Source organism: Hyperolius riggenbachi, chromosome 10 (assembly GCF_040937935.1).
Source record: "Hyperolius riggenbachi isolate aHypRig1 chromosome 10, aHypRig1.pri, whole genome shotgun sequence".
Taxonomy (NCBI): Eukaryota; Metazoa; Chordata; class Amphibia; order Anura; family Hyperoliidae; genus Hyperolius; species Hyperolius riggenbachi.
The window spans coordinates 116,836,968-116,850,552 of NC_090655.1; the positions used below are offsets into that span (position 1 = coordinate 116,836,968).

The following is a 13,585-nucleotide window of genomic DNA, read 5'->3' on the forward strand; positions in this document are numbered from 1 at the left end:
CAGGGACCCAGCGCTGCAAGGCGAGAGAGCTAACCACTACGCCACCATGCTGACCACCATGTACCCATCCTCTGATGGCTACTTCCAGCAGGATAATGCACCATGTCACAAAGCTCGAATCATTACAAATTGGTTTCTTGAACATGACTATGAGTTTACTGTACTAAAATGGCCCCCACAGTCACCAGATCTAAACCCAATAGAGCATTTTTGGGATGTGATGGAACGAGAGCTTCGTGCCCTGGATGTGCATTCCACAAATCTCTATCAACTGCAAGATGCTATCCTATCAATATGGGCCAACATTTCTAAAGAATGCTTTCAGCACCTTGTTGAATCAATGCCACATAGAATTATAGAGCAGGAGACTCTTGATTCCAAGCCCCAGTTGTTGTATGTCCCATCAATAATGATTCCCTGTCTCTCTCTCTTTGGCTTTCATTAATGCCTTGTCTAAAAGTTCATTATCATATCATTTTTCAAGAAAACATTCTCACAAGGTTTCAGTTTCTATGCTAAAATCTTCTCTCCTTGATAAATTAAAGGGAAAGTCCAGGATAAATAAAAAGTAAAAATCTACTTACCTGGGGCTTCCTCCAGCCCCTGGCAGCTGTCCTGTGCCCTTGCTGTAGCTCCAGTTGCTCCCAGTCTCCTCTAGTACAGATGCTGACCTGAATCTGCTTGCGCTTTAACATGCGGCTCACTGAGTCGCATTGACGTCATCCGGACTGTACTGCACAGGCACAGAACTACTGCGCCTGCGCAGTACAGTCCGGATGACGTCAGCGCGACTGCGTGAGCTGCACACTGGAATGCAAGTAGGCCTCTTGTACCTGAGGGGACTCCACCTTTAAATGAAGAACCCGCATTTCTGGTAACTCACATGTACCCAACCCGATGCAGGCCTCTACCTTTCAGTGTTAAATGTTACAGAGAAAGGAAGTAAAGGAAACTTTTTAGTAGTAGTAGTACTGATACTGTATACAGCAAAAAGCAAAAAACACATTGTAACCCATCCACATTCTATCCAGAACTACCGGTAATAAACAGTGAATGAAATTATACACTGAAGTCACAAGTATTGAGAGTGGTGTGTTTATTCAAATTGGCATAGTAAAAACAAAAACTGAAATCAACTAAGTAAATTGATTCTAAATAATTACAAAATATATAGCCCTGATTAAAAGACACCCTGAGCTGTGTCTTAAAAAAGAAAACTGGACTTACCTGAGGCTTCCTCCAGCCCAACATAATCCGTTAGGTCCCCAGCATCCTCCTGGCCCCCTCCGCGCGCCCACTGGTAGCTCCAGTAATGCGCTGACTCCAGGTGAAGTTGCGCGTGCTCACCCCTGCTACATACCCACCGCGTCATCACTCCGGCCGCTATAAGAGTCCTGCACATGCGCGGATTTCTAAAGACTGAACTGCGCATGCGCAGGACTCGTACGGCGGCCGGCGTGATGATGCGTTGGGTACGCAGCAGGGGCGAGCACCCAAAGTCTGTGCATTACCAGAGCCTCCAACAACACCGCAGAGGGGAAAGGGGCCCTCGCGAGTTATGGTGGGCTGAAGGAAGCCCCAGGTAACTACAGTTTTCCCTATCTAAGACACAGCTCAGGGTCCTTTTAAGAGATCTGCTAATACTGAATGATCAACAAGGCGGATTCTCTCAATCTTGGCTATATAGCGATGTGCAAAAAATTCTTTCAACATGCAAAAAGAAACTGAGCACCTCAAAGTTAGCAGCGACCCATCAGTTAGCTGGAAGCTTGAAATTAAGTTTACAGCTAGAGACTTTAATAGGTTTAATTTAATTGCCTCCATGGATCAGTGGAGATTTCTATGTTTTACTAGTTCTATAAGTTAATGCATATATGCCACAGGTGATAAAAAAAATCCACTTAGTATTTGTTCATATGAAGTCTTTCAAGTATACCAGTAAAAAATATCTCAAAGCACCAATTTAGACACCGGGCCCCTATGCAATTCACTTTTTTCCCCTAAATTTTCACTTAGGAGATAATTTTTCATCTTCCCTTTAAAATATCCTTTTAGGACTTTACAATTGAAAAAGTACTAACAAAATTATTTAGAGTAGTTTCTTGCTTGCTGGGGGTTTAATGGGCATTATAATGACTATGTCCTCAATTCACAAATGGCAGTCCAGAAAAATAATTTAGGTCGGTAAAATACTGCATTCTGTATTTTACACTTTTTGTTTTCCAAATTCACTGGTTTCCCACATGTGGTAGAAGTTCGGTTATATACCGAAAAAACTTGCTTCAATTCACTTAGGGCCCTTTTCCACCTGCAATCGCTAGCGTTCACGCTGAACGCTAGCGATTGCTGAATCGCAAAACCAGCGATTCCCCCGACGTTTGCGGCCGCGATTTTGCTATGCTATGCACTGCATAGCAAAATCGCGGCAATTATCGCTCCGCCGCGCGTTCGCGTTCCCGACAAAAGCGAATCGCGGTAGTGGAAATGACCTACCGCGATTCCTATGTTAAAAAGCAAACCGTAGCGATTGTAAAATCGCTAGCGGTTTGCGGTTTTGCGATTCAGCCAGCGCAAACGCGCTGGTGGAAAAGGGCCTTAAGCCCTGTTTGGTAGTCTCACCAACTGTGGAGCAGGTAAGGCAGGAAGCTATCACTCTTTTCTCACAAGTCTGTGCATTAGCTGTTCTATTTTCTGTCCATCACATCTCCGGCATCCCTTCAGATGTGCATTTATGCCAACTAGAGAGAGCTTCTCTGTGCATCAGTATACAGATATGCACATCTAAAGGGATACAGAAAAGCCTATTTGAATGTCTCCTTCTCCTGCTCTGCTGTTTTGAAGTCACGCCCGACAGAGTATCAGATCAAATGGGGTGAGAAGCAGAGCTGTGTGACTCTCCCTATTGGCTGCCTGGCTCTCCCTATTGGCTATCTGCTACATCTGTCAACTTTTACCGCATGGAGATTGTGAGTTACCAGCTGGACAGAGCTGGAGATAAATACTGAACACTTTTGCTTGATTTACCAAATGTTTTAAACTTTGAATTGGCATTTGACAAGGTGATCGGTAAAATTAGCAGTTTTCTGCATTACCGAGTGAGGTAATGCTTAGTGAATTTAGGCCAGTGCATGAAAATATAACATAGGAGAAAACTACGGAGAAAAAGTTAACTGCATATGGGCCCAGGTATAATTCTGCAGTGTATATACACTGTAGTCCACGCTTGGTGGATGCTAGGTCATGGGATGCTGGAGTCACATCTCTTGTATAAAAATAGTAATCCACGTATGATCTACACACCACTATAGTTCAAAACATGTATATTTTAACCGAGAACTGCCTCCACAGGACAGCAAAAACTGACAATTCTTTTGTGGCCTCACAGGGTCCCCTTTGTTAAGAAAGGCTAGTAACAGAATCTATCCTGTGGGGCAATTCTGGCATAAGAAAGACTACTTTATCATCTGGGTATTGTTTTTTTTTTTCATACAATGCTGGGAACATTGTTGGGCCTAAAACATTTCAGCAAACTAATTTACATTATGAAGTACATTTTTCTGTAATATACTTTGTGGTGTATAGACCATGATTGGCATTAAATATATCACTGGGAAAAGTGCTGGCACTTTAATAGGTGGAGCACCACTTTACAATTTTCATTCTTGTGTTTCATCTAATTTGTGCCTTCTGTCCTTCTACCCATTCCTGGATAAGGTGACGAGCAATGGCATACTTTGGAGGTACCCAAATTGGACTTGTGCCATCTGGCAGTTTTGGAGGCAACCACTTCACTGTATGAGACAGTGCTTCAGTTATCTCATCCACGCTGAACCATCTGGCATCTGTTATCTCTGCTGTGTTGATATTTATCTGTATTCGGGACAAAGAACAGCATCAGAACAGAGCATAAAATTTGGCTAGAACGCAAATCACCACTAAGTGGAAGTGGAAGCCATGGCAGTCAAATCAATGGTGATAGCCACTAATGCCATAATCAAACTGCAAAGTAACCCATCAGTTTTGATTTGCTCAACACAGCTTCCTTTTCCATATGTGAAAATTTGCATTAGGAGCAAATTCTTCATTAAACACTCATCAGTCATAGCATAAGTAAAATCATCCTTTCTTTCCAAATCCATCTGTTAACCTCCCTGGCGGTAAGCCCGAGCTGAGCTCGGGCTATGCCGCGCAGGGGGAGATCTCAGCCCCTGGTGGGGCGATTTTCATTTTGTAAATTGCTGTGCGCGCAGCCAGCACTTTGCTAGCCGCGCGCACAGCTTGATCGCCGCCGCTCTGCGGCGATCGGCCGCACGCAGCGGCTGAAGAGGGCCCCCCCCCCCCCCGCCAGAGCCCTGCGCTGCCCGGATCAATGAGTTCCGGGCAGCGCTATGGGCTGGATCGTGTGTCCCTGACGTCAGGACGTCGGCTGACGTCCATGACGTCATTCCGATCGTCGCCATGGCGACAGGAGAAGCCAAACAGGGGAACGCGTTGTATACGCATTCCCCTGTTTGCTATTGTTGCCGGCGGCGATCGGACTAGAGGGCCACATGCGCCCTCTAGTGGTGTTTCATGTAGCTACCACTCTGGTAGCTTTACATGAAACTTTAAAAAAAAATAAAAAAAAATTGGAATTCTGCAATTTTTGCAGAAAAAATTAACCGCCAAGGAGGTTAAAAGTGGTCAATAACTCTTCTAGCTTCTGCTTAATTAATACATTTAACTAGCTCAATTTGAATCCAGTGGAAATTTTAGGAAATATTGAGAAAATGTTTTGCAGATTGATAGCAATGTTCAACATTCCAAACTCTCCTTAAGGGCTCGTTTCCACTGTTGCGGTGCGGAATCGCCTGGATTCCACCGCTGATGAAATCGCATGCGGATGCGATTCCCCATGCGTTTTTTGCCGCGAATTCGCATAGGTGAGGGTATACCTCAGGTGTCTCCCCAATCCTTGGTGAGAACTGCATTAAGGGCCAGTTTCCACTATTGCGGTGCGGAATCGCCTGGATTCCACCGCTGATGAAATCGCATGCGGATGCAATTCCCCATGCGTTTTTGCCGCGAATTCACATAGGTGAGGGTATATGCGATTTTAACCATGTCACTGCCTGTGTGAATTTACATCGGTACCTATGCGAATTCGCGGCAAAAAACGCATGGGGAAAACGCATGCGATTTCCCTATTAAATACATGGCATGCGATTTGCATGCATTCCACTCTCAGGCGAAATCGTTGGCTCTTTTGTGCGTTTTTTCACCGCTGAAAAAAACGCAAATCACCAACGCAACAGTGGAAACAGGCCCATCCACTTGCATACCATGTGCGAATCCGCATGCATTGGACGCATGCGGATTCGCGATAGTGGAAACGAGCCCTAAAGCCGACCTGAACTCAGAACTTCCTCTCTAGATATGCAACAGCATAATAATCTTTAAAGAAAAACATTTCTTTAATACAGCTGATACAAATCCTGAAATAAATCGGCACTGTTTCTACTTCCTGCTTTTATGGAAGCAGACATATTGTTAACATCCTGTGATTTCAAATGAGCTTATCTGTTCTGGCAGTCAGGTGACAAAGGGGAGAGATCAAATTACAACTTGTGCTTAGTCACAGATGAGGTGGGATTAGACAGCCTAAACTCTCTAAATACATACAGGGTACATTTCTCTATGCTTTCCTTCTGTCCTTTGCAAGAGTTCTGGTCTACTTTAAGCCTATTTCTAGGTATTTACTGCATAATCTTTTTCTTGGTTTCAATTGCCCATCTTTTCTCTTACTATAATATTTACATATGGTCATTTTAACTATTTGTGATATATTTGTAAGTCTGTGATTGGCTGGTTATGTGTTACGTCTTCCCAAGTATGCTTAAACAGGAAGTGATCACAACCAGCCAGTCACATGCTTACAAGTAACATAATTTGTCATTGCTTATCCTATAGGTGTTCATCTCTAGTGGCCTATCTCATAATTTGAAGTTGTGTTGGAGGTCATGGGTGACGTGGACTTACACAACACTATGCATAAAGTGCGAAATAGTTATTGGAATAGGCATAACTTGACTGCTACTGCCTGTTGCACAAGCGCAGTTCACAACAGCTTCAGAACATACACCATGCATAAAAAGGAAATATAGTAGAATGTTAACAGAGGGATTTATGAAGTCAAGGAGAAAATCTCAACACTCTGGAACTCCTAAGTGTACTCACTGGTGCAGGATCTGGTGAGCCAGACCATAATATACAGAGAGAAAAGGGATCCGCAGGCTTCAGTTGAGTGCATAAAACCCTTAGTCATAGTTACCACTATTCCTGGGCAGCACGGTGGCGTAGAGGTTAGCTCACTCGCCTTGCAGCGCTGGGTCCCCGGTTCGAATCCCAGCCAGGGCACTATCTGCAAAGAGTTTGTATGTTCTCTCCGTGTCTGCGTGGGTTTCCTCCCGGCACTCCGGTTTCCTCCCACATTCCAAAAAACATACAGATAAGTTAATTGGCTCCCTCTAAAAAAAAATTGGCCCTAGACTACAGTACTTACACTACATAATATTGACATATGGCAATGGTAGGGATTAGATTGTGAGCTCCTTTGAGGGACAGTTAGTGACAAGATATATATATATATACACTGTACAGCGCTGCGTAATATGTCGGCGCTATATAAATACTAAATAATAATAATAATAATAATTCCTGAACTGGACTTTCTGTAGCGATCTCTGACTCTGGTGCAATTAGGTTTATGCTAAAAATTGGAACTGTGGCGCAGTGTTTATTAATTGATAGTTACCACTATGACTTAGGGCACATTCTGAGCCCGATACGTCTCGGTTAGATCCTGAGGATGCACATGTCTTGTGTCTGGATTTTTTTGGCAATAAAGACTACCGGTTTTATGCACTCAACTGGAGCCTGCTGATCCTTTTTCTCTCTTAACAAAGGCATTCCTATGGTGAAAGTCCTATATATGTGTGCTCAAACCATGGGTGTTGCCGTAGTATAGAAAGGTAAGGGTTTGGTGCTCCAGTCGGTAATTTAAATATTTTATTTGATGCTGCAAAGTTAGTCTAAGTACCTTTTTTAGTAAGGAACGTAATACAAATTCATAAACAATGGTGAAAATGTCCCCTAGCATCCATGCACTCTGGCGAACATGATTTTGCATACACAGACATGGGCGGCTGCAATACTACCGAAGTCTATACCCCACCAAACCCCCTGTGCAGGGCCATGATCTCCAAATGAAGAAGACAGGGAACTGGGGTGAATCCTCTCATAGTTGCACCTATCAGGAAGTACTATGACGTTAAAGGTGAATTGTTGCGTGTCATTCAACCAGCCACTAAAGTCAACGTTCATAACTCTTAAAGGACACCTGAAGTGAGAGGAATATGGAGGCTGCCATATTTATTTCCTTTTAGACAAAATATCAGTTGTAGTCGTGACCTTTCTGGCATTAATGTGTCTGAATCACACACTTGAAACAAGCATGCAGCTTATCCAGTCAGGGCACCTGATCTGCATGCTTGTTCAGGGTCTATGGCCATGTGTATTAGAGGCAGAGCATCAGCAGGACCAAATTAGGCACAAATGGTGCTGGAAATTTGGGCGCAGCCATCGCCACCATAGGCCCTAATGTGAATTACAGCTATAGTGGTGCTCATTCAGTAATTTGGGCCCAGTCAAAAGACGAGGCCTAAATTACGATAAAAACAGCGTCATTCGTCCACCAACAATAGTTGGAAGCTGAATTGTGTGTGACTTCGGTGGCCTAGAGGGGGGATAGTAAATAATGCCACCGAGGCTTTTGGCAGCCTCTATACCCCTTCCACTTCAGGTGTCCTTTAATTATAAAAATCAAGACCCAGCTAAATGTGCCAGAAACATGAGAACGTTTCCTATACTGTGCAAAGGTTACATCAATGCTTACCTGGGATTTCCAACAACAACAAAAATCTGTATAATTAAATGAAAAGTGTTGACATATTTGGCTTCTTTAAATTAATTCAGAACCTCGTTCTGAATTCTTCCGAACAGAACTTGCATGCGGACAGTGACAGCCTTGTCACCTCCTCTGGCCACTGTGCTCCATGTCACATTCCAGCTATCCAATACTTCCCACTTCAAAGCTGGAAGGAGGGAGTACTGGAGTGAGTGCAGGCAATGGTCTTATGCGTGCAGGTGTCTGGAAAATTACTGGTTGAGCTGAGTATCCATTTTTGTACAAGACTGAAGATTTTTTAACTTAAGTCTTGTTAAAGCGGACCTGAACTCAGAACTACCTCTCTGCTCTAAAAGATAATTAACAGTACAATAAAAGATTTATTTGTTACAGCTTACAGGACTCCTGCAATAAATCTGCAGTGTGTATACTTCCTGCTTTCATGGAAGCAGACAAATGGTTAAAGAGTAACTGTCGGGCATAAAATCAAAAATCAATTCTTTATTTTTATCTGGTAAACAAGTAATAAGGATGCTAATCAGGTAATCCAAAAGTTAAAATCACTATTACTTTTCTTGGTGATAAATTATCATTCGCAAGAAAAGAAGGATGGCTGGGTCTCCACCTGGATTTAAGCAAATTGCAGTATTTATTGCACCATAGCACAAAACGAACACACGATGTTTCGGCCTGCGGCCTTTATCAAGTGTTAAGCTTAACTACTTCCCGACCGCCGTATAGACAAATGGCGGCCGGGAAGCAGACGCCGCAAGGACCGCCGTATTGACAAAATGCGGCGGTCCTTGTTTGGGCATGGGCGGAGCGATCACGTCATCCGTGACGCGATCCTCCGCCTCCGCCTGTCGCCGCTCACTCGCCGCAACATCCCGCCGGCCATACGGAAGCGCCGGCGGGATGTTAACCCGACGATCGCCGCATACAAAGTGTATAATACACTTTGTAATGTTTACAAAGTGTATTATACAGGCTGCCTCCTGCCCTGGTGGTCCCAGTGTCCGAGGGACCACCAGGGCAGGCTGCAGCCACCCTAGTCTGCACCAAGCACACTGATTTTCTCCCCCCCCCGCCCCAGATCGCCCACAGCACCCATCAGACCCCCCCCTGCCCACCCCCCAGACCCCTGTTTGCACCCAATCACCCCCCTAATCACCCATCAATCACTCCCTGTCACTATCTGTCAACGCTATTTTTTTTTAATACCCCCCCCCCCTGCCCCCTGCTCCCTCCTGATCACCCCCCAACCCCCCAGATTCTCCCCAGACCCCCCCCAGACCACCCCCCCCAATGTACTGTATGCATCTATCCCCCCTGATCACCTGTCAATCACCTGTCAATCACCTGTCAATCACCCGTCAATCACCCGTCAATCACCCGTCAATCACCCCCTGTCACTGCCACCCATCAATCAGCCCCTAACCTGCCCCTTGCGGGCAATCTGATCACTCCCCCACACCAATAGATCGCCCGCAGATCCGACATCAGATCACCTCCCAAATCCATTGTTTACATCTATTCTCTCCTCTAAACACACACTAATTACCCATCAATCACCCATCAATCACCCCCTATCACCACCTGTCACTTTTACCTATCAGATCAGACCCTAATCTGCCCCTTGCGGGCACCCAATCACCCGCCCACACGCTCAGATTGCCCTCAGACCCCCCCTTATCAATTCACCAGTGCATTCATTACATCTGTTCTTCCCTGTAATAACCCACTGATCACCTGTCAATCACCTGCCAATCACCTATCACCCATCAATCACCCCCTGTCACCCCCTGTCACTGCCACCCATCAATCAGCCCCTAACCTGCCCCTTGCGGGCAATCTGATCACCCACCCACACCATTAGATCGCCCGCAAACCCGCCGTCAGATTACCTCCCAAATGTATTGTTTACATCTGTTATCTTCTCTAAACACCCACTAATTACCCATCAATCACCCATCAATCACCCCCTATCACTGTTACCTATCAGATCAGACCCTAATCTGCCTCTTGCGGGCACCCAATTACCCGCCTACACGCTCAGATTACCCTCAGACCCCCCCTTATCAATTCGCCAGGGCATTATTTACATCTATCCTTCCCTGTAATAACCCACTGATCACCTGTCAATCACCTGCCAATCACCTATCACCCATCAATCACCCCCTGTCACCCCCTGTCACTGCCACCCAACAATCAGCCCCTAACCTGCCCCTTGCGGGCAATCTGATTACCCACCCACACCAATAGATCGCCCGCAGATCCGACATCAGATCACCACCCAAGCGCAGCGTTTACTCTCCTCTAAACACCCACTAATTACCCATCAATCACCCATAAATCACCCCCTATCACCACCTGTCACTGTTACCCATCAGATCAGACCCTAATCTGCCCCTTGCGGGCACCCAATCACCTGCCTACTCGCTCAGATTACCCTCAGACCCCCCCTTATCAATTCGCCAGTGCAATATTTACATCTGTTCTCCCCTGTAATAACCCACTGATTACCTGTCAATCACCTGTCAATCACCTATCAATCACCCATCAATCACCCCCTGTCACTGCCACCCATCAATCACCCCCTGTCACTGCCACCCATCAATCACCCGCTGTCACTGCCACCCATCAATCAGCCCCTAACCTGCCCCTTGCGGGCAATCTGATCACCCACCCACACCAATAGATCGCTCGCAGATCCGACGTCCGATCACCTCCCAAGTGCAGTGTTTACATCTGTTCTCTACCCTAAACACCCACTAATTACCCATCAATCACCCCCTGTCACTGCTACCTATCAGATTAGACCCCTATCTGCCCCTAGGGCACTCAATCACCCGCCCACACCCTCAGAATGCCCTCAGACCCCAGCCCTGATCACCTCGCCAGTGCATTGCTTGCATCTATTCCCCCCTCTAATCACACCTTGAGACACCCATCAATCACCTCCTGTCACCCCCTAGCACACCTACCCATCAGATCAGGCCCTAATTTGCCCCGTGTGGGCTCCTGATCACTCGGCCAAACCCTCAGATCCCCCTCAGACCCCCTTCCGATCACCTCCCCAGTGCATTGATTGCATCTATTTTCCCCTCTAACCACCCCCTGAGACACCCATCAGTCACCTCCTGTCACCCCCCTAGCACTCCTATCCATCAGATCAGGCCCAATACAACCTGTCATCTAAAAGGCCACCCTGCTTATGACCGGTTCCACAAAATTCGCCCCCTCATAGACCACCTGTCATCAAAATATGCAGATGCTTATACCCCTGAACAGTCATTTTGAGACATTTGGTTTCCAGACTACTCACGGTTTTGGGCCCGTAAAATGCCAGGGCGGTATAGGAACCCCACAAGTGTCCCCATTTTAGAAAAAAAGACACCCCAAGGTATTCTGTTAGGTGTATGACGAGTTCATAGAAGATTTTATTTTTTGTCAAAAGTTAGCGGAAATTGATTTTTATTGTTTTTTTTTCCACAAAGTGTCACTTTCCGCTAACTTTTGACAAAAAATAAAATCTTCTATGAACTCACCATACTCCTAACAGAATACCTTGGGGTGTCTTCTTTCTAAAATGGGGTCACTTGTGGGGTTCCTTTACTGCCCTGGCATTTTAGGGGCCCTAAACCGCGAGGAGTAGTCTAGAAAACAAATGCCTCAAAATGACCTGTGAATAGGACGTTGGGCCCCTTAGCGCACCTAGGCTGCAAAAAAGTGTCACACATGTGGTACCGACGTACTCAGGAAAAGTAGTATAATGTGTTTTGGGGTGTATTTTTACACATACCCATGCTGGGTGGGAGAAATTTCTATGTAAATGGACAATTGTGTGTAAAAAAATCAAACAATTGTCATTTACAGAGATATTTCTCCCACTTAGCATGGGTATGTGTAAAAATACACCCTAAAACGCATTATACTACTTCTCCTGAGTACGGCGGTACCACATGTGTGGCACTTTTTTTACACCCTTAGTACGCTAAGGGGCCCAAAGGCCAATGAGTACCTTTAGGATTTCACAGGTCATTTTGCGACATTTGGTTTCAAGACTACTCCTCACGGTTTAGGGCCCCTAAAATGCCAGGGCAGTATAGGAACCCCACAAATGACCCCATTCTAGAAAGAAGACACCCCAAGGTATTCCGTACGGAGTATGGTGAGTTCATAGAAGATTTTATTTTTTGTCACAAGTTAGCGGAAAATGACACTTTGTGAAAAAAAACTATTAAAATCAATTTCCGCTAACTTGTGACAAAAAAATAAAAACGTCTATGAACTCACCATACTCCTAACGGAATACCTTGGGGTGTCTTCTTTCTAAAATGGGGTCATTAGTGGGGTTCCTATACTGCCCTGGCATTTTAGGGGCCCTAAACCGCGAGGAGTAGTCTTGAAACAAAAATGACCTGTGAAATCCTAAAGGTACTCATTGGACTTTGGGCCCCTTAGTGCAGTTAGGGTGCAAAAAAGTGCCACACATGTGGTATCGCCGTACTCGGGAGAAGTAGTATAATGTGTTTTGGGGTGTATTTTTACACATACCCATGCTGGGTGGGAGAAATACCTCTGTAAATGACAATCTTTTGATTTTTTTACACACAATTGTCCATTTACAGAGGTATTTCTCCCACCCAGCATGGGTATGTGTAAAAATACACCCCAAAACACATTGTACTACTTCTCCCGAGTATGGCGATACCACATGTGTGGCACTTTTTTGCACCCTAACTGCGCTAAAGGGCCCAAAGTCCAATGAGTACCTTTAGGATTTTACAGGTCATTTTGAGAAATTTCGTTTCAAGACTACTCCTCACGGTTTAGGGCCCCTAAAATGCCAGGGCAGTATAGGAACCCCACAAATGACCCCATTTTAGAAAGAAGACACCCCAAGGTATTCCGTTAGTAGTATGGCGAGTTCATAGAAGATTTTATTTTTTGTCACAAGTTAGCGGAAATTGATTTTAATTGTGTTTTTTCACAAAGTGTCATTTTCCGCTAACTTTTGACAAAAAATAAAATCTTCTATGAACTCACCATACTCCTAACGGAATACCTTGGGGTGTCTTCTTTCTAAAATAGGGTCATTAGTGGGGTTCCTATACTGCCCTGGCATTTTAGGGGCCCTAAACCGTGAGGAGTAGTCTTGAAACGAAATTTCTCAAAATGACCTGTGAAATCCTAAAGGTACTCATTGGACTTTGGACCCTTTAGCGCAGTTAGGGTGCAAAAAAGTGCCACATATGTGGTATCGCCGTACTCAGGAGAAGTAGTATAATGTGTTTTGTGGTGTATTTTTACACATACCCATGCTGAGTGGGAGAAAGATCTCTGTAAATGGACAATTGTGTGTAAAAAAAATTAACAAATTGTCATTTACAGAGATATTTCTCCCACCCAGCATGGGTATGTGTAAAAATACACCCCAAAACACATTATACTACTTCTCCTGAGTACGGCAATACCACATGTGTGGCACTTTTTTGCAGCCTAACTGCGCTAAGGGGTCCAAAGTCCAATGAGCACCTTTAGGCTTTACAGGGGTGCTTACAATTTAGCACCCCCCAAAATGTCAGGACAGTAAACACACCCCACAAATGACCCATTTTGGAAAGTAGACCCTTCAAG

The 13,585-nt window shown here is 45.0% G+C and overlaps 1 protein-coding gene across 4 annotated transcripts in view; it reads right to left on the reverse strand.

Moving 5' to 3' along the window:
• Nucleotides 1-1,079: 1,079 nt before the first annotated feature.
• NUDT13 (nudix hydrolase 13) overlaps nt 1,080-13,585 on the reverse strand; it is a 123,055-nt gene continuing 110,549 nt past the window's right edge. For all 4 annotated transcript variants that reach the window (XM_068257672.1, XM_068257670.1, XM_068257671.1 and 1 more), the window contains one exon: nt 1,080-3,870. In XM_068257672.1, coding sequence (XP_068113773.1) covers nt 3,670-3,870 — 201 coding nt within the window. In that variant the 3' untranslated portion in view covers nt 1,080-3,669. The remainder of the gene's footprint in view (nt 3,871-13,585) is intronic.